Here is a 25184-nt window from a genome sequence, read left to right as displayed (position 1 = left end):
CTTCTAGGGACGGAATGGTGTTACGAGAATCGAATACAGAGTAGAATATAGATACCAATACCAAATTAACGCCGCAATGATGAGGTGCGCATATGCCTGTATATCTACCCTCGTACATGGTCCTAACATGCTCCCAGCATGGAATACGCTTTTACCGATCCAGAGCTTGGCTCTGACACTATTCATACAGTTAGTAACTCGAGCGCAAGGCGGTTGAGCGTGAAGGTTCCCACTTACCATGTGCCAATATACACCCCTCTTCTTCAGCAACTCAGCGTGGCTGCCCTGCTCTAGCAACTGCCCTTCGCCAAGGACAAAGATGACATCTGCGTTCTGCACCGTTGCCAATCGGTGCGCAACCACCACCATGGTCCGACCCTTGCTGGCTCGCTCAAAGGCGGCCTGCACGAGCTTCTCGCTCTCCGAGTCAAGAGAGCTCGTAGCTTCATCGAGGAGGAGGATCTTGGGCTGTCTGATCAGTGCACGGGCAATAGCGATGCGCTGCTTCTGACCGCCCGACAGCGAGACGCCGCGGGAACCGATGTTTGTGTTGTAGCCTTCCGGTAGGGAGACGATGAATTCGTGAATCGAGGCGTCGCGGCAGGCCTGGTGGAGTTCTTCGTCGGTGACAACGGTTGGGTCGACGCCGAGAAGGATGTTCTCTCGAAGGGTGCCTGAGAGCGAACAAGTCAGTTAGAGGTCTGCGTATGTGAAAAGGGGCAATCGTACCTTGGAAAAGTGTAGCCTCCTGGGCAACCAGGGAGAGATACTTGCGGTATTCAAACAAATTGACGTCGGTTGCGTCCTTGCCGTTACAAAGAATTTGACCCTTGTCAAGGTCGTAAAACCTCTCAAGCAAAGAAACAATGGATGTCTTTCCACAACCCGAAGCACCGACAAGAGCAGCAAACTGGCCTTTCTCGATAGTAAGATTCAGACCCTTGAACACAGGTGTGCTGCGAGTGGGATACTTGAAGTGAATGTTTTTCAACTCAAGCTTGACGCCGCCATCAACGTCGGGAATCTCTTGGGTTTTCGAGGCACGGTCTTTCACTTGTGATTCTCTCATGTTGAGAATTCGGTTGGCCGCAGCCGTAACCTGTGCGGCGTTCGGGCCAAAGCCCAGAGCTTGTCCCGCTGCCTCGCTGCCTTGGGTAATGGCCATGAAGCAGACAAAGAAGCTTATTAGACTGATATCCTTGCTTGCGAGGAGACGACCGCCGTAGTAAAAGTTCAAGGCCTGACAAGCCATGCTAGCACTGTCGGAGAAGCCGAATATGAGGCTCACCCATCTGGCCTTCTTGTAGGCCGTGACGACGTGCTCCTTCAGCAGCTTCTCGTAGCGGTCGCAAATGGAGTCTTCCAGCGTCAGAGCAGTCACCGTCCTAAAGGCACCGATCGACTCAGACGCAAACTTGGAGCTCTCTGCAAAGACCTCATTGTTCATCTTCTCAAAGCTCAGCTCATACTTGAAACGCCAGTAGGTGGTGGAGAGCATGATGGGCAAAATGACGCAGCAGGAAACAAGGGCAAGTTTCCAGGCAAAGGCAAAGGCAATGGAAATTGCTCCAGTGAGGTTAAAAAGGGCAATGAAGACGCTCGCCATGTTTATGCCCATAAGCTCCTCCAGCTGTTTTGGGTCTTGTGCAACTCGGGATGTCATGGTGCCATGAGAATGATCCTCGTCGTCAAAGAACGACGTCTTTTGAAACATGACGGTGTCGAAGTACTGCTGCTGATATTTGGCGCGGATTATGGTCGACATCCTGGTTGCAATGAAGATGACAGAGAAGTATGAGACGCCAACGCCAACGCCCAGCATCACCCACATCAGGGACCAGAAGTTGCCTTCCTTGCGCATCTTTTCGCCAGTGTACTGGAAGGCAACAATCACCTTTCCAAATAGCCACGCTTGGAGCGGCACTCCGGCACCAACGCAAGCTCCTGCAATGAGGGTGAAGACAAAGAGAGCCCAGACGTTCTTGGACTCGTAGAAGAATCGCCCGAAACTGGCGAACATGTTTTTTTGCTTTGAACCCGCTTTCTCAGTGATGTTTTCGCCTTCAGACGCTGCGATGCTCTTGATGGGCATCAACTCGGGCTTCTCGTCACTCTCATCCTCGTGGCTCGCCTCGGTAGGCTCCCCGAGGGACAGTGCTTGCGCATGGACGAGGGCAGAATACACGCCTCCTTCCATCGCAATGAGACTGTTGTGGTTTCCGGATTCTACAACCTTTCCCTTCTTCAAGACGAGGATGCGATCGGCCTTCTTGATGGTCGACAGGCGATGAGCAATAGTAATCGTAGTGCGGTTTTTTGCCACTCTATCCAGGGCAGCCTGGACAATTCGCTCGCCACGGACATCGATGGCACTCGTTGCTTCGTCGAGAATAAGGATCTTGGGTTTTCTCACAATGGATCGGGCGATGGCGATGCGTTGGCGCTGGCCACCGGAGAGCTTGGCACCACTGTCGCCGACGATGGTATCATAACCCTGGGATGCTGTGAGTGCAATGAACGTCAGGGAATCAAGAGTCGCTTACCTCAGGCAACTTGTCGATGAATTCGTCAGCGAATGCTTCCTTGCAAGCCTCCTTGACAAGCTCCCTTTTCTTTTCGTCGGATTCATCCGCCCATTGCGATCCAATCAGGCCGTAGACAACATTCCGGTAGATGCTATCATTAAAAAGGAATGGTTCTTGCTGGACAAGGCCGATTTGGGATCTCCACCATTTGACGTCGATCTTGTCCAAAGCTTGGCCAGCGGTAGAAATACTGCCGCGTAACTCAACGGGGGGGCCAGTCTCCTCAGGTTCGGGTTCCGCTTGGGTGTCATCCTCCTGCGTCTTCGCCTTCTTCTTTTTCCCCTTGTCCTTCTCTTTTTCCGTTGCTTTAGCTAGGATATGTTGATCTTGTAGCGAGTACCATTTTTGGATAAGGCCGACAATCGTACTTTTTCCTGAGCCAGACGGACCGACCACAGCATTGATCTTGCCTGACTCGATGCGCAGGTCCAGATCATCCAGGACTTTAACGTGGGGCCGGCCTGGGTACGCAAACGTGACACCCTCGAAAACAATATCTTCCTCGGCCGAAACGTCAGGGTCTTTCAGGTGGCCTTTGTCCGGCTGGGGCGCATCGATAACAATAAAAAACTCGCAAGCAGCAACTGTTGCTTTCCCCACGGCTAGTAGTGGGGTAGAGGTGCGTTCGATAGAAATCACCATCATCATGACAGAGAGCAACACCCTATAACTATCAGCAGGAGTACTGTGGTAGGTAGTGAAATGCTTACACCAGGATTTCTCCAACGTTGTCAACTCTACCCTCAAGATATGACTTTGTGCCATACCAGAAGGCAAGGCCAAAGCTCGAGTACAGTCCAAAGAACTACACAGATTAGCATAAGCAGTGAATGTGGCGGTGTTAACTCACAATTAGACCAAGCTGGGTACCAATGAGTGGGGAGAGAAGCCGACCGTGTTTCGCAGTCTCCTCGACGAAGTTGGCGTACTTTTTGGCGATGCGAGACTCGGCGCCACATGCAGCCACCATTCTGATGCTGGCCAGTGCCTCACTCGCAACCGCATTAGCCTTGCCTTCAGCCTAGTTTGGTGTTAGTTGGATGTGGCCGCGCAGGAGAGGACGGCAGGGGTACCTGTGCAACCCGGGCGTTTGCCTTGATGATGAATGGAAGAATAGCTCCGATCACAAGAACGAGAAATAAGATGACGGAGCCAGTGACGAGGGTGAGAGCCCAGTTCCAAGTGAAAGCCACGATGATTGCAGCAATGATTGTGGCATTAAACTCGACAAAAATACCCAGTTTTTCCGAGATTCCAAGTTGTAGGACATTGGCCGTTGCGGTGATGGTGGCCGTGGCATATCCAGGAGGCATCGAATCGAGAACATGGATGCTCTGACCAAACAAACACTTGATGTAGTGCAATCGAACAGCGGACGAGAGTCTAATGCCAATCATGCGGAAAACCAACTGCGGTTGTCTTAGTCATGACTGACCAAGTGTCAATAGGGGCGAAACATACTTTGTTGACGTAGTTGAGGGCAAATCGAGCGAGGAACAAGAAAAACATGTAGAGTCTGTGCCGTATTAGTAGGGGCGATGGCTATTGGGTTAAGACGCATCTAGGACGTACGCAAACTTATCAATAGTCTTTTGGAACTCGGCCTTGGTCGTGGTGCTGTTTTCTAGGAAGTAATCGGAGAATTCGCCAGTGAATTGGCCTGCAAATAAATCATCAGAGGTGGTTCGTTAACCAGGGGTTAGATTTTATGCAGTCATACCGAACACGACATTCATCAACGGCAAAGTCTATCAAAGAAAGTTGTCAACGAGAGAGTAGAGAAACGACTGTAGATGGATCAAGGAGGACTTACGACGCCGGCGCCGATGGAGGCAAGGAGTCCGGCGACATATGCGACCAAGTCCCACTTCGTTGCGTAGCTAAACACGCGCTACATGGCAATGGTCAGCATCAAGCTAGAAGTGCTGACACCAGACACGTAAGTTGCTAGTTACCATATAATCTCCAAAGTTCGCGGTTCGCTCAGGGCGGACTTTTGCCTGAGTGGCAGCATCATCGTCGGCGGTGGTCTGCGGCGTCTGGGGGGTTGAGACGGACGACGAGATACCCGAGGGCTTCTCAGCAGCTTTCTCGACTTCGCTGTCCATGGTGCTAATCTTGAAGTCAAGGCGACAAGCACATCACGGCCGAGGGTAGGAAGGAGGGGTGATCTAAAGGAAGGGACAGAGATTAAAGAAAACGGGAGCCTAGAGAAGAAGAAAACGTGGATTACAAGTGATGGACAGTCGTAAAGGCGTGGTGACGGAGGTGGCCCAAGATTTGAGGGATTCCTAATTAAGTACAGCGGGCCAAGGACACTAAGAGAACAACGTATACGAAATACGGCAGGGGTGCGTCAGCGGAGATGGTGGTGCCAGTTAGGCTGTTAGCTCTGACAACAGCTACTACCTTAAATTGACGGTTGGATATTTGGTGTAAAAAGGAGAAACGGACGTTCGAAATGGAGACGGCAGGGTTTAGTTTCGGGTCGGCGGTCAAAGTCGGCGGTCAAAGTCGGCGGTTGCGTTGATACTCCCCCCTTCTCCTCCCCATTTGTTACTTCGTAGATTTCGATGGATTCGGGCGCTCCGTTTATCCCGATCTTGAAGATGAGGTGGAAGCTCCTCAGTCTACCTCGCGCAATACCTTAGGTACATGCACGAAAGTGCGTACGCGAGCGGGGTGGGATGCCCTGCATCCGTTCAGAAACATGGATGTCGACTACTCTGAGAGCCACTGGAGGCGTTCAAATCAGCCAATGGCGACCAATGGCGAGCGAGTCATTGGACACCAGGCGTCCCTCACGCGCCGCCGCACTGTAGTCGGGGTATCGGGTACTATTCAAATCCCGAACCCCAACTGTGCTGTGGGGGACATGTATTCGGGAGAATGAAGACTTCCGATGCGAGATCTGGAGTGCGGAGTTCCAGGATCTGATACTGATACCTTGTCTTGGAAGGAAGGCTGTGCGAGAAAGCTTAACTACTGGAGTAAGTGCCATCCTCCTCGACACTTCTGCCTGGGGACGAAACCCGCGATCCCAAGGTAACTAAATTGGCTTTCAGCCACAGACAGGGTCTTGGACGCTCAAGCGAGAACGCCTCATCGCCTCGTATTCTTCGACTCACACAGTCACCAGGCAGCATCACCATGGCACCCGCCTAAGCTGAACCCAGGAGACGGACAGAGTTACGCCATGATGACCCGGTGGACGTTCCAGACACGTGTGATCTGACACACTCTTCGTTATTGAGTCGTGGTCACTTGAGTGCTCCATCACACGGCCCGCCCGCCCGACCATCCGGAGAGAAACGGGAAATGATACCTCGGAGCTGTCGCGCTGAGCAACGGTTCAATACGCGTATTCCTTGCCCAATCCGAACCCGACAGTTCTCACCATACCGAAACTGGCCATCTGGAACGCCTATGGGCCTTCGAAGTCGACACGAGGGTCATCCATTGTCCCCAACCCTTTTTTTTTTTTTTTTTTTTTTTTTTTTCATTTTCTTCTCTCCTTCTTCTGTCCAGATGGCACCGAATACCAGGGACCCGAAATCCGTAATATGAGGTCACCAAAAATGAGCCATCAACATCTCGTCTGTGCAACCCTCCTCTAAATGAGTCACCTGTAGCAAGCCACATTTCGAATGTGTATACCGAGTTTCCTTATTGAAGGCTTTAAAGCGGGTGGCCACGGGTCAGCCTCAGAACGCCTCGACCAAAAAAAAAAGGGTGGTAACAGTTGGGAGCAGTCATGTCAAGAGACGAGGCAGATTCTCTGCTCTGCCAAGGAATCGTGTCATTTTGCCGAGCTGACGAGTGACGATTATCGTTTGAGATCTACTTGATTTTCCTGCAGTGTTCAATCCATATCCAACTCAGCCTTGTAGGGAAGCATCAACGTGGTACTGACTTTTTGCTCATCACCGTGTAAAGGCCTATGCGGAACCTGGGGAGGAGCTCCGCGAACAAGCGCTTAAAAGATTCTAAACGACAGTTGTATTGATGCATATACCGGTCCCAGGTATAGGGAAAACTTTATGAATCTCATCAGGTTTTCCAGAATTCTTAACTTTGAACAGTGCAATTCAGAGCCATAGATCAATGTGACGATTCACGGACAGGCATTGTTCCCCTCCGAGCCACTGCAGTGAATGCCCCGCCAACCATGACGCGCGGGGCAGGGGACCATCAAACAGCTCCCAGCGGACTTCTAGCACACGACGGCGAGCCACTGACGGTTGCCTTAGCCGGTTTTTTCCCAGGTTTTTTCTGGCAAGTGCAATTGGCTTCTGAGTGACGCACTCTGCATGACGGGCAGGTGGGTTCCGATTGAGGAACTCCCACGCCCACCAAGCGCACAGAACGGATGACTCCAACCGTGACCAAATTCTCCCTGGCCAAACCAACACTGCGGTCTTCTCGCCTTCTGCGGCCGCCGCCCGGTTCACGCCTGTCACTCTCTCACCCTCTTCTCTTTTCGTCATCTACCATCTCTACGATCTCCACGAGCCACGCTTTCCCCGCAGGCCTTTTCCGTTCCCTCCACGCAACTGCCCCGCGCCGCGAGCAACCCCTCGAAATGGCGCCCAAGATCAAGTTCGAACTAAAGACCCCCAAGGGCACCAAAGACTGTGCGCCTCGTCCATCCGATCCGACATGTACACACATGAGAAACTAACACTATAACCAGGGGAGGGCAAGGATATGGTCATTCGTGACAAGATCTTCAGCACCATCGCTGAAGTCTTCAAGCGTCACGGCGGAGTCACCATCGACACTCCCGTCTTCGAGCTCAGGGACATCCTCTCTGGCAAGTATGGCGAGGACAGCAAGCTCATCTACGACCTTGCCGACCAGGGTGGCGAGATCTGCTCTCTGCGATACGACCTTACCGTCCCCTTTGCCCGCTTCCTCGCCATGAACAAGGATATCCAGAACATCAAGCGCTACCACATCGCCAAGGTGTACCGAAGAGATCAGCCAGCTGTGAGCAAGGGCCGGATGAGGGAGTTTTACCAGTGCGATTTCGACATCGCCGGATCCTTCGATGCCATGGTGCCCGATGCCGAGGTCCTCCGCATCATCACTGAGGTCTTCGAGGGCCTTGGCTGGAACGGCGGATACACAATCAAGCTGAACCACAGGAAAATCCTCGACGGTATCTTCGAAGTCTGCGGTGTGCCCGAGGACAAGATTCGCACCATTTCGTCGGCTGTTGACAAGCTGGACAAGATGCCATGGGCTGATGTGCGCAAGGAGATGACCATCGAGAAGGGACTGGATGAAGGTGTTGCCGACCGCATCGGAGAGTGGGTCGTCCTCAAGGGAAAGCAAGATCTGCTTGAGAAGCTTCGAAATAACGAGGAGCTGGCGGCCAACGCGTCTATGAAGAAGGGCATGGATGATTTGGCTCTCCTTTTCGAATACCTGGAGGCATTCAACGCACTTGACCGAGTATCCTTCGACCTCAGCCTGGCCCGAGGTCTCGACTACTACACAGGATTGATCTACGAGGTTGTGACGGAAGGATCTGCTCCCTCTGTGACCCCCAGTCAGGAGGGCGAAGCACCCAAGCCATCCAAGAAGAGGGGCAAGAAGGGCTCCGAGGATGACGACCGTTCCAACGACCCCACCGTCGGTGTTGGCAGTATCGCTGCTGGTGGCCGTTATGATGAGCTTGTCGGCATGTTCTCGGGCAAAAACCAGATTCCCTGCGTCGGAATTTCCTTTGGCGTGGATCGCATCTTCTCCATCACCAAGGCAAAGATGGCTGCGGACAAGAGCGCGGCGGCCGTTCGAAATAACGACGTCGATGTCTACGTCATTGCGTTTGGCGGCAAGGGCTTCCTGAAGGAGCGCATGTCAATTTGTGCCACGCTCTGGGAAGCCGGTATCAAGGTTCGTGGATTTGGTTTTCTTTCTCAATTTCTCAAAAAACAAGATCTAACATTTGTCGTTTAGGCCGAATTCCTCTACAAGGTTAAGCCCAAGGTTCCTGCCCAGTTCAAGGCCGCTGAAGTCAACGGCGTTCCCTTTGCCATCTTCCTCGGTGAGGATGAGGTCGCCGGTGGCAAGGTCAAGATCAAGGAGATGGGATTGCAGGATGGCCACCCCGAGAAGGAGGGTGTGCTTGTTGACCTTAAGGATATGACGCGAGAGGTCAAGGTCCGCCTCCAACGCAAGCGAGAGTTGGATGAAATGACACGACAGGCTGAGGGCCTTAGAGTGGTCCATGGAATCAAGGGCGACGAGGTCAAGGTCGACGAGGTCAAGGTCGACGAGGTCAAGGCCGAAGAGGTCAAGACCGAGGAGAAGGCCGAGGAGGCACCTGTCGCTGTTGAGCAAGCTCCCGTTGAGCAGGCCCCTGCTGAGCAGAAGACTCCTGCGGAGGAGCAGACGCCTGCGAATCCTTCGGCATAGATGGTTACTAAATGAATGAAACAAAACGAAGCAATACGCCAAGAATCCTCATGGGACTGCGATGTATAGAATCTGCAAGACCCGCTGACGCCACGACGATGGAGATTTGTTTTGGAACGGGGGTGACTTCGGTGAGATGTCTGTTACAGAATGCGGATGTTCTCTTGCTAGTTTCATGGAGTAAATGTTATTTTATTGTGTATCCGTGCCATCGGGCACTAACCTAGTGTACCCGCGCCTCTTCGCCGGGGAAAAACCATAATCATCTAACACGTTGAAACAACCAGAGGTTACCTCCTGGATGGCACGGATAGCACTTCCATCTCGGCCAAAAAAAAACCCCAAAAAAAAAACCCCAAAAAAAAAAAACCGTGTGTCTGCGATGGACGTGGCCGGTCGATTGGCGAGTGGTCGGACGAGGGGACGGTTCAAGACTGGACGGAGAGCAAGACGGACGCGACACGACTCTGTCTGCGACATTCGGGCGGACGCGGGAGAGCGCCACGACAGGCATAATTGGGGGATCTCGAGCTACCAGGTTCAGAAGGCGGCGAAAATGAATCAAGTTCATTAATAAAAGGCCCGTCGTACATACTACGTAGTACGTGCATCGCAGGATACCCCAGCCGCGGGAGCCCTGTGACGGTTGCATCGGGGGGGCCGGGGAGAGAGGCCACTCGCCGCAAGCGACTGGGCTCACCGCACACGATACACTGGCCGCGGCAAGAGGCGCCGTGCCTGTGTATGTGCGTCCTATATGAATGGAGTAGGAACTTATTTCTGCGAGTCATCCTCGCGACTCGATTGTCTGGGATTGGTGGCATGTTGGACTACCTACTTGTCGCCCAGACCGTGGCCATCCGCGCGCGGCCTCTCGTGACGGGTGACGGGTGACGGATGGAGACTCCCATTCTGGGTCCCTTTCTCTCTTCTCGTTTCTCCTCTCCCCCCTTCCCCCTGCCGCGGTACCGCAATTCGTACTGTAGCTATCCATCCCTTTGATTCTTTTCTTGGTTGGTTTCTCTCTTAGCGGCCCAGCTCATGCAGACCGTCCCGATTTTCCCAAGAAATGCGCAATCCGCATCCACGGGTGCCACACTGGCGTGGGGCGCTCCCCGCCAGGCGGTGGGGGGGAGGTTTGTGCAACACCGCCTATGAAGGGGCTGGCTGGTTCGTTCGCCAGGAGTCCCGAGGTTTTGCTTTGTGTAAGCTGGAGAAGAATACTCTCTGGCCTCCAACCAGAACGTCTCTGCTCCCTCGCTGGCCCCTGGACAAGGCATGACTAGTGGCCTCAGCTCGAGGTCTTGGGGATAAGTAGTCGGGCGTGGTAGCTCCCCCTCTCGAGGTCGGAGAGAAGAGGGATAAAAAAAAACACCACGTCGCGAAGCCGGTGACGGAAACGTGTTGCGTCTGTGTGTGTGTGCTTTTGTCAATCTTGCTTCCCACTTACTTGCATGCTGCCTGTGCCTCTTGCGCCGCTTCACTCGCTGTGGTGTCTGCTCTCGCGCTGCTCTCGTTGGCCGTCGCCTCGCTTGCTTCACTTACACACCCACAACCAACCACCAAAGCATACGGATACGTTCGAAGCAGTGCACCCACGCAGAAGCGCCAGCCCATTCCAACCACCCCGTCAACACACTCATTCGAGGAAGGGCCCTTCCGCGATCTGCGTCGGCCTCCGCTCCGGCAGTCGAGACGTATAAGGATTATAGCCACCCTCACATTAATTGCTTTCCGGGGGTTATCCTAGAGGATACAGCCAGTCGGCGGGCTCAGATATTGCCGGATACGGCATCGCCCGCACCAACGATCCATCTCCCGCACTGAGTGCTCCACCGGCCATCCATCACCGGCCGCCTCTCATCAACTGCTTCCGGCTACCCTGGTCTCCGATCAGATCTCGCCCGCACTCTTCGGGGTACTACAACAAGAGCCGTCCCGGGCGACAAATCTTAATCAACTGGTCGCAGCTTTCCTTAGCTAACTTAGTTCTTCCCCATTCATTCTTCTCATTCTTGGCTTTCTTGATTATCTTGAACCGCTCGAATCTACGTTCCACTCAGGCCTCCACGAAGCACTCATACCTCCCACCATCTATCCACTCGTCCTCCACACGATCAAACTATCAGCCTCCCTGTGTGTTAATCGACACATGGTCTCACCGGGACGCCCCATCATCACGCCCCCAAACTCAGACTCAGGACACTCAAGATTCATTCTCACCGACCCGTCGTGTGTCACGGCGCGGTCTCGCCTCATTGGATCGTACCCCACGCCAAAGGCTGAAATCGACGGCGCCCATATTGGCAACACAAGGCTTCCGCCACGCATTCCTGCCAGGACTCATATACCGTCCCCTCCACCAAGAGTTCCCGGTCTTGAGCATCTCGACTTTCTGTATTTCATCGGAAGAAGCACAATCATCTCATCATGATGGCGACTCTGCTTCCTCAGGCGCTGCCCGCTCTCCCCGCCGGCTGCCATGTCATATCGACGTCACCAAATCTCAACCTCCCCAGCAGCACGGCAGCCAAGGCCAAGGGCGCCAGATGGTCCGCTCCAACTTTCCCGGGATGCCTGCCCATTCTACCCTACACGTCCAGCGAGTGGGCAAAGGCCATCGCAGATGTGAAGAGAGAATACGTCAACCAGAGATACCGTCCGTGTGCAGCTCGCTGCACTGAGATATTGGACAATCTCCGTGATGCTGTAAGTCGCACTAACACGGCACTTCCGCCCATCCCAAAATACACATGAGACCTGAGACCTGAGACCATTTCCTGACTCTCCCATATAGTCCACCGTCAAGCCCGCATATCTCATCTATCTCCACTTCTACGCTGCTAGCGCCCAGGAGATGATGTCTCGCGGCTTACACCACGCCTCCACGGCCCGCGTCAACTTCCTCCATCAAGCGCGGGACCACTATCTCAAGGCGTCGCACCTCATCGCCACTCTCGACGCCGAAGAGGCCGCCATGAATTCATCTTTCCTGCGCTACTCTGACAGCAGCCTTGTCTACGACTACGACTATAGCGGCTCGCCAACCAGCATCCTCAGCTCTCAGCCCTCGGCCATGTGGAGCCCATCGTTGCGGTCCCGTGGACCGTCTCCGGCGTCGTCGTCCAGATCCTCGATAGAGTACAGCCATTCCCAGATCAAGCCGCTCAAGCTGCTCAAGCCGCTCAAGAGGACGTCCAACAGCCATTCTCAGGTATCTGTACGCCCAGATTCGCCAACCCTCGGCATAGCCCCGTTTGCCGACAGCTCGTTCCAGGACCTCCTTGATGCGATGCCATCTCCGCCCACATCTCCGGGCATCCAGCCAGACCTCCCATCACCCGCCGAGGCCGCCGAGTCTGCGCCGTCCGAGCCTGCTGAACAACCTCTCCCCAACGTCAACGCCATGCACCGGTCCTTCGCGCTCCTCTCCGGCCTGCAACGCCAGATCACCCGGCACCTCTCATTCATCGAGACGGAACTCGCCCAGGCCCGGAACCCTCCGCCGACGGCGACCAACCTCGGGCTTCACGATGATGAGCGCCGTGCGTTGGATCTGCAGGCTCGGGTTGAGCGACTGCGCGCGAGCGGGTGGCAGCGCCGGCGGTTCGACTTCCAGCGGTATGAGCAGCTACGAGAGAAGGCCATGGCCGACATGATGGAGTAGAGCTTCATCTTTCCTATTTATTGGATGGCTGCTTATCCTTTTTTTTTTTTAATTCTTTCTTTTTAGTCAAGGTAGATTCTCCGTCTGCTTTGGTGTATATCCTTGTCGGAAACCTTTGATAGGCCCGACATCCCGTCTCCTTTGTTGAGTAATGTGGGTGGCGTACGAGTAGAGGATCACGGTGTAATGTATCAATAGCATTTACGAGGGTCAGAGGTGCCGGAGAGAACACTGGTGTTTCTTCCTCCCGGAGTCAGGATTTGGGCTGGCTAGTTTACTTTGACGATACCACGTAATCATATGCAGAGTTGTAACGATATGAATTAAATCACTTGGGTGGATAATGAACTACACGGCTTCTCCCAGAAAGCACTGGTCCGAAACAAACACTTTCAATCAATGAACCATTGAGAACCAACCAAGTCGCATAGTCGTCGCGACCTATCCACAGAGTTGCCATCTGCCATGCACACCTGACTAAATCCCAGGGGCAGCCAAGAAGTCCCCAGTCTCGACAAGACCTAGTTTTAGAAGGATATCCCCACGTGTATTCCAGTCTTCGTAAACTCCCACACCCTGCAAGATTGGATGTATTCCCCGCGCCGCGTCGCCGCACCAATGCCACCGCCTCAAGCCTGGAAGCTGCCAGTCTTGGTCTCCTTCTCGACCTTCTCGGTGAGTTGCTGGACCTCCTTCTCTTCCTTATCGTCCATAATCTTGGCGAGAGCAACCTCGCGGAAGAGGTCGGACAGATCTGAGTCGATGGGGTCTTCCTCTTGCTCGCGAAGCTTCTGAATGCGTCGTGCGAGCCTGATCTTGGCAAATGCACGTCTGAGTCTGGAACGAGCGCGGGAGGCCCTGATCTCGGGCACCAAGTTGTGGTCGGTGGCGTTCTTACCACTGAGCCAGATGTGGTTCAAGGCTTGCTACACGTCGACTGTCAGTATTTATCTATCCAGAAAAGTGGACAGTGGAAACCATACCTCGCTTGTCCAGCGCTCGTCGGGGTTGGGGTTGATGAGGCGGAGGATGAAGTCCTTGGCGTCGTCACTGACGTCCTTCCAGTAGCGCTCATGGAAGACGACGGTGGCATCGGTGCACTCCCTGATCAAGTCCTGAAGCGTCTCGCTTCGGAAGGGGGAGTAGCCGCAGAGCAGGGTGTAGGTGATGACACCCATAGACCACATATCAACGGGCTTGCCGTGGCCCTCCTTTCGCATGACCTCTGGCGCAGCGTAGCCGAACGAGCCTGCCATTGTCTTGAGGGACTCGCCCTTGCCGTCAAGCATCTTGGCAATACCGAAATCAGCGAGGACAAGGTCGGATTCGAGGTCCTTGCTGAGGTACAGCAGGTTTTCGGGCTTCAGATCTAATTGCGTTTTTGTCAGCGGTGTCGGGAGACTACGGACCGAGTCGCTTTATGGACCATACCTCTGTGGACAATCTGGTTGGTGTGAAGGAAGTCGACGGCGTTAAGGACCTGCTTGATAGTCTCGGCGGCATCCTTTTCAGTGAACTTGCCCTGCTCGCAAATCCGATCAAAGAGCTCACCACCGGTGGCGAGCTGGGTTACGATGTAGAACTTGTCCTAGGGTGATGGGTTAGCTTGGGTAGGTTTGTCGGGGAAGCGAGGGGCATCAGCTTACCCTCGACTCGAACCAGTCGACAAACTGGACAATGTGGGGGTGCTTGAGCTTCTGCAGCATCTCCAACTCGTCGTAGACCATCTGTTCGTTACCCTTGACATTGCGCTTCAGGATGATCTTGACGGCAACCTTGCCAGAGGGACTGTCGGCCTCACGAACGACTCCATAGGTACCAGCACCGAGGGTTCGACCGAATCTGTAGAGAGACCTGGATTGGACGGCAAAGGTTAGGGATCTAGAATCGAGCGAGATGGACGGACGGAGAAGGGAGGAAGAAGGATCAGATCGCGTACTTCTTATCGTAACTCTCGGGTTGGCCCTGAAGGCGGTTGAGCATGCCGTGGACTATAGGAAAATGTCATGGTCAGCGGGGATCTGCAGGGAAGCTAGAAGGCTGAGAGGGTCGAAGGGCAATAGGAAGCCAGACGGAAGAGCAAAGGGGGACGCAGAAAAACGAGCGCATCGATCGTGAAGCCGAGATCAAAAGGGATCAAACGGGGCCCAACGACGGAAAGCGGGGAGGGGTGAGGCTGACGATGGTCGCAACTTACAGGCCATTGTGACGACGACGACGACGGGATGGCGGGGTAGCGGCGGTGGTGAGGAGCGAAGCGCTTGGGTGGCGATTTGAACAGACGGGTTGGAGGCGGCCGAAATTGACAAAGCCAGGACCAAGCGAGAGGCCGTTTGGAGAGGATCCGAGCCCGAGGTCGGCGAGGTGAGGCCGTTATCGAGACGCCGTGATGACGGGGAAAAGGTCGTGGGGAAAGACGGGCAGTGAGCAACAGCAACAGCAGCGGGACGAGCTGATGGGGATGGATGAGGAGACCTTTAACTAGGTTGCGACAGCTCCCACGGCACCTACGCCTAAAAAAGACTCTCGGGCCCTCCGTCCACCACTGCGCGTCGCTGGCTGCCCGCTGTCCCCGCTGTCCGCTACCCACTAATAGGGTCCCCTACCACTGCCCAGGTGCCCTGTCCGCCCCTCAGGGTCGAGGGTGGCTGTCAGCTTGCGGCCCACCAACACGGCCCCCATACAACCCACCAGCGCCCACGACGCGCCGCTACGACCAAGGTACCAAACGCAACCATCCATCCATCCGCCAAGCGAGGAGGAGGTCTCCAATCGATCTCTTCAGTGCCTCCAGTAAACAAGCCCGGCTTGCGCTTGCGCTTGCGGCGAGGTTGGGTTCCAAGGCACCTCTGACTCTAGGTACCTTACGGATAGGTACTCAACGGGACTTGAGATGGCGCTAAACACCACCACATGCCAGTGGCTGATGACAGTGGAGCGAGTGGCTCAGTGACCAGCCCTTAATCGCCGTCCTGAAAGCCACGCCTCCATCCATGGATGCCAGCCAGCCCAAGCTGCAAGCCGCCTGTGCCCAGCCCCTGCAGCCCTTGTCCGGGAGGTTGCACTACGTGGTGGCCGTGGCTGTGCACCTGGTAGCCAAGGCTGTTTGGTTCCCTCTCGCTGCGTGCGGCCGTCTTCTCAGCCGCTCATCATTCAGGAGAGGCTTCTCTCAGCCCTATCGGGTCCCGGACTCTCGGCCTGTCGTACTAGGAACTATTCTATTTGTACAGATTTAGCCCATCCACTCTCGCTTGCCCAGCCTCCATCCATGCCGGCACCCGCTGCCAAGAGATGGCCAACTTCATCTGTTAATATGCGTCAGTTCCGAGCTCAGCCCTCAGTCCATGACACCCACGTACTGGACAGAAAGTAATAGACATGGCCTGTCTGCAGGTCCATTTCTGCCTCGACTTGCACGGCGCTCCTTTTTCGTCCCAGTGAGTCACGGATTTATGGATGGACAGTGTCTGCCTTGACTGTGCTGGATAGTTCCATGGTGACTAAGAGACATCAATATTACGAAATACTGGTGCAGACTCTTTCAAATGGCGACGTTTGGTCACGTTGCTAAACTTGAAGACGTCCTGTTCGGCACAATGTGACAATGCAGATAACGGTCTCTAGTTCCAGTAGGACTAATCAATTGTTGAGACAGGGCCGTAAACCACTTGCTATGGGGAAACGACACTAAGAACAAGCCTGGCGGGCTAGGAAAGCAACAGGGTGAAGAGCGACGCTACCCTGTTTTCTCACAACAGTTATTCGCACACACAGGGATGCTTCATGCGAAAGAGAATCATGAATAGCGCAACTGAACTGGTGTTGTAGTCGAGTACGTTTAATGGGAGTAATATGTGTTCCCATGAGTAAAAAAAAATGTGTTATTACACAAATAGGAATTTGGCAAAGCAAATAGCAAATATAGGCCCCTGACCTAAGCATTATTGTAACCTACACCCACGGACTAGGAACATGAGTCAAGCTGAGGCTTAGGTGAAAGGATGTGTGTGTATATGTGCGAATAACAATGCTCCATACTAAATAATTCATCCCTTTCAAAACGCTCAGGTGCTTATCTTCCAGGGTAAGGACACCTTTGAGAAAGAATCATTATCAACGGACATGGCATCGCTAAAAACAGAATACTAATCAGTTTAATTATTTCGAAATTCATAATTACTGCCTTCGCGGGACAGCATAGTGATCGTGTCGTTAATCTACTTATGTTTGCGATGGGTCATGTACGTTTGGTTGTGTGATTGGCAGACAACTCCACTCTACAGTAACCCAGTCCGGTGAGCGCCAGCCAAATAATAACACACTATCGTATGATTTACGATGTACAAGGTATGGAGGATCAGCCTTTACCAAATGCGTGCAGCTTGTCGTGGAACTAGAAGTCAAGGGGCGCTTGGCCAATTGTCGAGACTCGCTGAGCCACTTATTAGGTTATGGTCAAGGCGCAGCTGGTCCGCCCCTCCAACAGACGACCATTCTGGGCCTGTTTGGTTTGGACCAGCTTCCTCCGTTCCACAGAACAGCCAACGAACAGCAAATTCTCCGACCTACAACCGCACCGCACACCTCTCTCGCGACACGTCAGGTCAAGGCAAGGCAGCCAGAAGGAAAGCCAAGGCAAGGCGACCAAGCATCTGAAGTGGCAAAACATGGCTGGAGCCACGCGGGACAGGCGCCTCGTCAAGGAGCTCGGCAAGGTATGTCCGCGTGCCTCTGGCTGATGGCTTCTCGCTTCTGAGAAGCAATAGAATGGCTGATCTCACGCCTGCTGGCGCACCGCAGATCCACAAGGATGGACTGCCTCCGGGTATCGAGTTGCTACAGCGCGAAGATAGCGTCGCCGGCGACTGGTTTCTCGACATCCGAGTCCTCGACGTCAACCCGCTCTACCAGGGCCAGATATACCGGCTCAAATTCCAATTCCCCAAGATGTATCCCATCGGTGCGTTGCGCCCGCCGCCCAGCGCATAGATCTCGCCCGGTTGTCAGACTAACATACATGTCCCTCAGAACCTCCTGAGGTCACCTTTGACAAGAAGCCCGATCGCCCGATCCCGATGCACCCACACATATACTCCAACGGCATCATCTGCCTGGACCTTCTCGGCCAGCAGGGCTGGAGCCCTGTGCAGAGCGTCTCAAGTGTATGCATGAGCATCCAGAGCATGCTGACGAGCAACGACAAAAACGAGCGACCCCCCGGTGACGAGGACTTCGTGCGGGGCAACAAACTGCGACCGCGCGACATCGAGTTTCTCTACCACGATAACACCGTGTAGCAGGCCTCGTGCAATTACACAATCCAAGGAGGATTTTTGAAACTACACACTGAGCTTTGCACGCATTTCTGGTGCTTTTGGCGTTGGGCCCCGGGAGGCAACCAGGCACGGACGGGACATGACACTTGACACTTGGTACGCGAGGGACATTTGGGCTTCCGGTTTTGATAGTTACTTGGGGCCGCTGACCCGGCCATATGGGCGTTCATCATCATCATACGCAAGGTAAATTCAACATGGCTCTGCCGCTGGGGAGCGATGGGTTGGTCACGACTCTGCTGGTTTAAACGATACACATACATCAAATAGCAAAGGTCATCATGATGGTTATGGCATGGGTCAGCCTGGGAGAAACGCCACCCACTGACAGATCAACATCGATACGGGTGCGGCATGTCATAACCGTATGGACGAGCTGGATAAATACCTCAAGATTCTTCTCTGTTAAATATACGCGGGTATTTACTGACAGCCTCATAAGGAGCTTCGAGGACTCTCGGGTCCGCACATGCGTGGATGTCCCCTTGTCCTACCCGAGCAACTGAATGACGTCGGTTTAGGCGACTAGGTACGCACCATTCAGTGGGAGTGGGCGGCCTGTGGCGACCTGTAGGCGCGCTGAGGCTCGGTGACCAGCCCCGCCAGAGCTTCACCGCCAGCGAACCAATTGCCCATCCATCACCAACCCAACAAACGCTCCCGCACCTCAGCTCTCCCTCTCGTCGCGAGCTTGCGTTGGGCCACCATGGCTCCTCGCACGGAATTCAGCACCGAACAGATCCGCAACAAGGCCCGCAAAGACCTTCTCTACCTGCTTGAGGGTGTAAGTAAGGCTCTCCCTCCCTCGGCCGGCCCCGCGGAGCTCCCAGCCGTCGCAAGCCAGCTCGCTAATCACTCCTGGGCAACCTCAGGTCCGCGGCAAGAAAAACGTCGTCCTTGATCGAAGCCTGGTCGGTCCCATTGGCATCATTGTCAAGGTCGCTGTACTCCAGGAGTACGGAGTCGACAAGTTCTTCATCCTCGAAAACAACAACGTCGATACGAGCCAGCGTAATGTCATCTTCATCGCGCGGGGCGAATGCGGCCGCCACGCCGAAGCAATAGCAGGTGCGCAGCCTAGATCGATCGATGCCACGACGGCCGTCTAACCAAGTCCTCCAGCCCAGGTTAAACGAGTCCAGCGCGAAAGCCAGACGCCCCATGACTTCCACATCTTCTGGGTGCCCAGGCGCACCCTAGTCTCCAACCAAATGCTAGAAGAGGCCGGCGTGCTCGGCGACGTCAACATCTCCGAGCTGCCGCTGTCTTTCTTCCCCCTCGAGAGGGACCTTTTATCCCTCGAGCTGGACGACTCCTTCCGCGACCTATACCTTTCGAAAGATGTGACGCCCAACTTCCTATTGGCGAGAGCCCTCATGGAGATACAACAAAACCACGGCCTGTTTCCGAAGGTGATCGGTAAAGGTGACAACGCAAAGCGAGTAGCCGACCTTCTCGTCCGTATGCGGCAAGAGCTTCTTGCGGGTGAAGATGCTACCGAATCCGACAAGATGGGGTTAACCCCTAGTACAACGAACGAGAGCGTCATCATCATTGATCGCGAGGTCGACTTTGTCACGCCACTTCTGACTCAACTCACATACGAGGGCCTGATCGACGAGGTATTTGAGATCCAGAACAACCAGACCAAGGTAGACACAACAGTGGTGGGGGCGTCCGCTCAGTCTTCGGCAGCCACGGCACAGAGCCGGAAGAGGACGATTCAGTTAGACTCTACCGACAAGCTCTACGACCAGCTCCGAGACGCCAACTTTGCCATCGTTGGCAGTCTGCTCAACAAGGTCGCGAGGCGGTTGCAGAAAGTGCAGAGCGATTACGAAACTAAACACAAGACAAAGACCATCGCAGAGCTCAAAGACTTTGTCAGCCAGCTGCCGGGTTACCAGCAAGAGCAACAGAGCGCAAGGATACACACGGGTTTGGCCGAGGAGATTATTAAACACACTCGGACTGATTTGTTCAAGGGACTGCTTGAGGTCCAGCAGAACCTGGCCGCCGGGGCCGACCCATCGTCTCAGTTCGAGGGCATTGAGGAGCTGATCGCCCGAGATGCTCCGATTCGAGAGACCCTGAGGCTTCTCTGCATCTACTCATGTATATCTGGGGGAATCAAGCCCAAAGATTTTGATCAGTTCCGGCGGTTGATTCTCGAGGGCTACGGATACCAGCATCTACTGACTCTCAACAATCTCGGGAAGTTACAGCTGTTCTTGTCACGGTCATCGCCGCTTGCCGGGATGATTCCTATGGCAGGAAATGCCGACCCCAACTGCACCAAGACCAACTACACATATCTACGCAAGCAACTCCGCTTGATCGTTGATGAGGTACAGGAAGACGACCCTAATGACATATCCTACGTATACAGCGGCTATGCACCACTATCGATTCGCCTTGTTCAATGTATCCTTCAGAAGCAATATTTGCTCTCAGTCACGAAAGGTGGCGGGGCCGCCGCGGCTGGAGCCCCAGCTGGTACCGGTACGCAGGGTTGGCATGGGTTCGACGAGGCAGTCAAGCATGTTCGTGGGCAGACGTTCTATGAGCATCAGAAGGGCGAGGACAAGGCTGTCAAGGCCAGAGCGCTGCTTTCAGGAAACGGCAATAAGCAGACGGTCTTCGTCGTCTTTGTCGGCGGTATCACCTTCACCGAGATTGCTGCTCTGAGGTTTATCGCGAAGCAGGAGGAGGGTGAGTTATCCCTTTCCTCTAATACCGTGAACTTATCTAACCCGATGGCTCGCTAGGTCGAAGAAATATTGTCATCTGCACGACATCTATCATTAGCGGGAATAGGATGATGGATGCGGCAATCGAGACGGAGTCATTCGCAAAGGATAACAGTGCCGCCACCCCCGCAGCCTGATTTGATTGAACCTGTATGATACCTGAGACGTGGTTGGTTGGCTGGCTGGCTGATTGAGCACAGCTCTGCGGCGATGCAAGACAGACGGAGTATGCAGATGCGGATATCTGCGAAGATGCTGAGGTAATTGTTGATCTCGACTTCAGGCTCTTTGTCGCTGGTGTCGATAATATATTGATAGATTTGAGCATTGGGTGTATGTCGTTGGAATGGATGCGAGACCCACCTCAGCAAGCTCAGCAAGCCTCTGATTTGGTCGTAGCGTCGCACGTGATCCCGCCGTGAACATGGTTTCCCCCATCTTGAGGGGCGCGAATGGCTGACAGAGTCAAGCCTTGCACCAGTGTCCTGAGACGAGAGCCGACAAAATCGCAATTGGAGCATCTGGCTGGACATGTCCTTTGGCCCTTGCCATGGATTGATCGACACCGGCAAATACATCATCGAGGGCGGCACAAGCCCGATCCAAAATTGAGCGAGTACTTCCTCAGTATATCCACCACTCGCCCAGTGTCATCGATCGTGGTAGGTGACCCGACAAGATGTGTATAAGATGGCCATCATCATGCTGATGAGATTAAACAGTTTACTCTGACCCTGCCTATATCGCCGCATAATGCCAATTTTTCTCATCTCATTCACCCATGACTTTCATTCCGACAAGAGTCGAAGTTGATCTCCGCTCCCAGCGATAGCGGTGATTTTATATCTCGTCCCCACGTATATACTGAGAAGCATCTAAGCCGACGCAGCTATGGGGTTAGGCTTCAGGAACAACCTCAAGACGGGCACTGGATTGCGGAAAGGAAGTTTGGGAGGCAAGGGAATCTTTGACTCACTGTCGCTCTCAGCGACAGTGATAGCGCCCAGTGTCCAGGTCCGAATGTCTCCCCCAACCACCCCGGACATCGCGTCATCTGCCCAGTCGCAACGGACCTCGACAGAACATACGCCAGAAATTGCGCCGGAGATAGTTGTATGGTCTGGAAACATGGAAATCGATGCTGAAAGCCCTCACGAGTCCGACGACTCGATGAGCGTGCATGTCAATGTTGGGTAAGTGGCGCCATTTTCCCAGGTTCTCTAACTGGATACCCATCTCTTCCGCCTTCTTACTTTTCTAATATTGATACAGGCAAGAAACCACTCCAGCTGACGATACCACACTACTGCATCCTACTGCTACTGGCGGCGCTATCGGCTCATTCGCATCATCGTTGTCGGCTCTGACGGAACTCACCGAACTCTCGTCAGCACCCTCGACCGTCTCAAGTAAATCGACCACTTCTGTTGAGGCAGATGGTCCCAGTGGTCAGATAAGTCAAGGCAATTCTGCCACTCTTCGGCAATCGCCTTCTCACAACGACACCGAGCGATACAACTTCAATATTCTTCCGAAGTCGTCAATCCCGACCGACCTTTCTCCTTACAAATATGCTAGCGAATGCACAATGGCGGCCGAGTCGTCTCGGCTCAATCCCTATGCACTGCACCCAGAAGAATATCATCTCTTACGCCATCACATTTCCCACACACAAGTTACAACCTATTTGAATATCAGGAATGGCATTTTACGTCTGTGGTTAAAAAGTCCTTGGGTTGGTGTGACCAGGCAAGAGGCGGTTGGTTGCGCGAATGCTCGCTGGTTCGACGCGGCAAGTGTTTGTTACGACTGGCTCGTGCGGCGTGGGTACATCAACTACGGATGTGTCCAGGTTCCTCAAGCGGAGTTCGATGACAAAGGCACCCCCATCATCAAACGTCAAAAGACTATTGCAGTCATCGGTGCTGGCCTCTCGGGGTTGGGTTGCGCCAGACAACTAGAGGGGTTGTTCAGGCAGTACGCCGATATATTCTACGAACGAGGCGAGGAACCACCTCGTGTTGTAGTCCTTGAAGGAAGAAGTCGTGTTGGAGGTCGCGTCTACTCTCGCGAATTCAAGACTAAGCCTGCTGAGGTTCAGCCGGCATTTGCTGGTAAGCGGCATACAGCAGAGATGGGCGGCATGATCATCACTGGTTTTGACCGGGGCAATCCCATCAATATTCTCCTTCGCGGTCAGCTAGGCTTGCCGTACCATCCCCTTACAGCAGACACAACAATCTACGACATTAACGGGAAATCAGTAGACCCAGTGCGGGATCAACTGGTAGAGAAGCTTTACAACGACTGCCTGGACCGGGTTAGCGAGTACAAGCACAAATTTCAACCTTCGAAACTTATTGAGGGCAACCGTGGTCTTCTCGACGAGGGACGGGATAGCCCCGGAGATGGTAGCAAGACGATGCTTCAAGCAGAAGAGGCAGCTGCGGCGCTACCACATGCTCCTCCTGTCGCCGAGCAGAACGTACCAGCAAAGGTCAACTTGGTTCCGGTATCGTCCGATAAGTTGACTGGCCGAGTTCATAACGAACCTGGTACGCCTGCCACATTGAAGGCGTCAGAAAAGGCAAAGTTTATGGGGTGGGCACTGCGGGATCAATTCGCAGAGGAAAAGAACATTGACTTGTCCAAAGCTGTTAGCGAGGACGGGGCAACTTTGGGGTCGGTTCTGGACTCTGCAATTTCCCAATACAAGGAGCTCGTCGATTTGAACGCCCAAGACTACCGTCTCATCAATTGGCACATTGCCAATCTAGAGTACAGTAATGCAACGAACCTGCATAACCTTAGCCTAGGGTTGTGGGATATTGATGCTGGTAACGAATGGGAGGGGAGTCACACAATGGTCGTGGGCGGCTATCAGAGTGTGGCCCGCGGATTAGTACAGTGTCCAACGTCGCTCGACCTGAAAACCAAGTTCGCGGTCAAAAGTATATCATACCACAGCGAAGATAGTCTCGGGTCCGCCACCATTGAGTGTGACGACGGGTCAGTAGTGGACGCAGATGCCGTTGTCTGTACTATCCCACTTGGTGTCCTGAAGCAAAACAACGTCACATTTGAGCCGCCACTTCCTTCGTGGAAAACGGACGTGATCGGGCGTCTGGGATTTGGTATCTTGAACAAGGTGGTTCTTGTGTACCGCAAGGTGTTTTGGGACTCTGATCGGGACATCTTTGGAGTGCTAAGAGAATCGTCAAACCGCCACAGCACTTCGCAGCAAGACTATTCGGGCAACCGAGGGCGGTTTTTCCAGTGGTTCAATGTATCGAACACAACAGGCCTGCCTTGTTTGATTGCCCTCATGGCAGGCGACGCAGGCTTTGAAACAGAGCACTCCAGCAATGACAGCCTGGTTGTTGAAGCCACGGAGGTACTGCGGAGTGTCTTTGGACAGGACGTTCCATATCCTGTGGAAGCGGTTGTTACCAGGTGGGGCTCAGACCGGTTTGCCAGAGGTAGCTATTCATCGGCAGCCCCAGGCATGCAACCGGAAGACTACGACGTGATGGCCCGCCCCGTGGGCAATTTGTTCTTTGCAGGCGAGCACACGATCGGTACGCATCCGGCAACGGTCCACGGCGCCTATCTGTCTGGTCTGAGGGCCGCATCAGAGGTCTTGAGCACAATGATTGGACCCATCGAAGTTCCCACGCCTCTCATTCTCCCTCGAGACTCATTGCTTCTTCGCAAGCGCAAGGAGCCCGTAAAGGATCCGAGACAAGCCCGCCTCGAAGCTTATGAGCTCGAGGTATGGGGCCACATTAAGGCTAAAATTGGGGAGCGTCCCGTTCGTCCGGGCAAGGTGGCAGGCAACGCGTATCTCCTCTATAGCAAGGCCTTCTTCGACGCAGCGCGCAATCGATGCGAAGAGAACCGCAAGCCAGGCCGAGGCGGTCGCGCCGTTCCCAATGAGGTCCGCATCATGACGTCCAAGATGTGGAAGGAAGCCTCGCCTCAAGATCGCAAACCCTTCGAAGACCAGGCCGCCGAGCAGAAGCATGGCTATGCCGAAGCCGTGCAAGCCTTCACACAAGCAGCTGAGAAATGGGATCAAGAGGCCATCGCCCTCAGGGTGGCATACGAAAAGGACCATCCCAATATTGCCAAGCCTGGAGAGCTAGCTCGCATGGCCAGGTCAGCTCAGAAGTCCCGGCGAACGAGAAACGTCAGCTACGCGGAGGACCGGGACAGTGATATGGAGTTTTAGGTTCATTATAGTTTATACATGGGCATTCGAATCACGGTCGGCGCTGGTCATTCATTTGGGGGGGGGGGAAGGCTGGTCTGGCGGCGTCATCATGGGGAAGACACCCCATCCTTTTTCCACATGTCCGGTGCTCGGAGCTTGAGGGGTTTTGACTTGTACGCAGCAACGTCCTTTTGGGCATTTTAATTTACA

At 54.0% G+C, this 25184-nt stretch overlaps 7 protein-coding genes across 7 annotated transcripts; 5 read left to right on the top strand and 2 right to left on the bottom strand.

The window, feature by feature from the left end:
• Positions 1–151: 151 nt before the first annotated feature.
• Positions 152–4693, bottom strand: BGZ61DRAFT_336810 (P-loop containing nucleoside triphosphate hydrolase protein; the record flags this gene model as incomplete). Its single annotated transcript, XM_046238997.1, has 12 exons — positions 152–178; positions 238–674; positions 730–2494; positions 2544–3255; positions 3296–3390; positions 3436–3594; positions 3668–3994; positions 4047–4101; positions 4158–4245; positions 4306–4333; positions 4399–4476; positions 4541–4693. The coding sequence occupies 12 exons, from the start codon at positions 4691–4693 to the stop codon at positions 152–154; spliced, it is 3924 nt and encodes a 1307-aa protein (XP_046112436.1).
• A 784-nt stretch (positions 4694–5477) lies between these two features.
• BGZ61DRAFT_438729 (uncharacterized protein) lies at positions 5478–5993 on the top strand (the record flags this gene model as incomplete). The annotated part of the gene is made up of 2 exons (XM_046244280.1): positions 5478–5575; positions 5651–5993. Coding segments are annotated over exons 1-2 (253 nt in total), but the record flags the coding sequence as incomplete, so codon positions are not given.
• A 1174-nt stretch (positions 5994–7167) lies between these two features.
• On the top strand, positions 7168–9008 carry BGZ61DRAFT_488883 (uncharacterized protein; the record flags this gene model as incomplete). Its single annotated transcript, XM_046250159.1, has 3 exons — positions 7168–7219; positions 7279–8486; positions 8550–9008. 3 exons carry the CDS (start codon positions 7168–7170, stop codon positions 9006–9008), a joined length of 1719 nt encoding a protein of 572 aa, XP_046112434.1.
• Positions 9009–11032: 2024 nt separating this feature from the next.
• On the top strand, positions 11033–12961 carry BGZ61DRAFT_19776 (uncharacterized protein). The gene is made up of 2 exons (XM_046237875.1): positions 11033–11717; positions 11806–12961. The coding sequence occupies exons 1-2, from the start codon at positions 11439–11441 to the stop codon at positions 12673–12675; spliced, it is 1149 nt and encodes a 382-aa protein (XP_046112433.1). The 5' UTR covers positions 11033–11438; the 3' UTR covers positions 12676–12961.
• Positions 12962–12991: 30 nt separating this feature from the next.
• Positions 12992–15147, bottom strand: BGZ61DRAFT_438722 (kinase-like domain-containing protein). Its single transcript, XM_046244279.1, has 6 exons — positions 14873–15147; positions 14615–14666; positions 14322–14529; positions 14107–14263; positions 13659–14044; positions 12992–13601 (listed from the first exon to the last, which is right to left on the bottom strand). The coding sequence occupies exons 1-6, from the start codon at positions 14877–14879 to the stop codon at positions 13305–13307; spliced, it is 1107 nt and encodes a 368-aa protein (XP_046112432.1). The 5' UTR covers positions 14880–15147; the 3' UTR covers positions 12992–13304.
• Positions 15148–17026: 1879 nt separating this feature from the next.
• BGZ61DRAFT_438718 (ubiquitin-conjugating enzyme/RWD-like protein) lies at positions 17027–18443 on the top strand. Its single transcript, XM_046244278.1, has 3 exons — positions 17027–17390; positions 17476–17635; positions 17704–18443. Exons 1-3 carry the CDS (start codon positions 17127–17129, stop codon positions 17970–17972), a joined length of 693 nt encoding a protein of 230 aa, XP_046112431.1. The 5' UTR covers positions 17027–17126; the 3' UTR covers positions 17973–18443.
• Positions 18444–18717: 274 nt separating this feature from the next.
• Positions 18718–24992, top strand: BGZ61DRAFT_488880 (Sec1-like protein; the record flags this gene model as incomplete). The annotated part of the gene is made up of 5 exons (XM_046250158.1): positions 18718–18795; positions 18884–19079; positions 19134–20723; positions 21642–21954; positions 22034–24992. 5 exons carry the CDS (start codon positions 18718–18720, stop codon positions 24990–24992), a joined length of 5136 nt encoding a protein of 1711 aa, XP_046112430.1.
• Positions 24993–25184: the final 192 nt, after the last annotated feature.

Source organism: Ilyonectria robusta, assembly GCF_021365365.1.
Source record: "Ilyonectria robusta strain PMI_751 chromosome Unknown BGZ61scaffold_1, whole genome shotgun sequence".
Classification (NCBI taxonomy): Eukaryota; Fungi; Ascomycota; class Sordariomycetes; order Hypocreales; family Nectriaceae; genus Ilyonectria; species Ilyonectria robusta.
This window is presented reverse-complemented; position numbering and strand designations above follow the sequence as displayed.

Bases quoted from the DNA above. Each gene is read 5' to 3' on its own strand.
- BGZ61DRAFT_19776 (XM_046237875.1), top strand. From the start codon at position 11,439: ATGATGGCGACTCTGCTTCCTCAGGCGCTGCCCGCTCTCCCCGCCGGC. The intron at 11,718-11,805 runs GTAAGTCGCACT...TCTCCCATATAG, and splicing joins TGGACAATCTCCGTGATGCT to TCCACCGTCAAGCCCGCATA.
- BGZ61DRAFT_438722 (XM_046244279.1), bottom strand. The intron at 14,530-14,614 runs GTACGCGATCTG...CGTCCAATCCAG, and splicing joins CCCGAGAGTTACGATAAGAA to GTCTCTCTACAGATTCGGTC. The intron at 14,264-14,321 runs GTAAGCTGATGC...CCATCACCCTAG, and splicing joins TCGACTGGTTCGAGTCGAGG to GACAAGTTCTACATCGTAAC.
- BGZ61DRAFT_438718 (XM_046244278.1), top strand. From the start codon at position 17,127: ATGGTCAAGGCGCAGCTGGTCCGCCCCTCCAACAGACGACCATTCTGG. The intron at 17,391-17,475 runs GTATGTCCGCGT...GGCGCACCGCAG, and splicing joins TCGTCAAGGAGCTCGGCAAG to ATCCACAAGGATGGACTGCC. The intron at 17,636-17,703 runs GTGCGTTGCGCC...CATGTCCCTCAG, and splicing joins CCCCAAGATGTATCCCATCG to AACCTCCTGAGGTCACCTTT.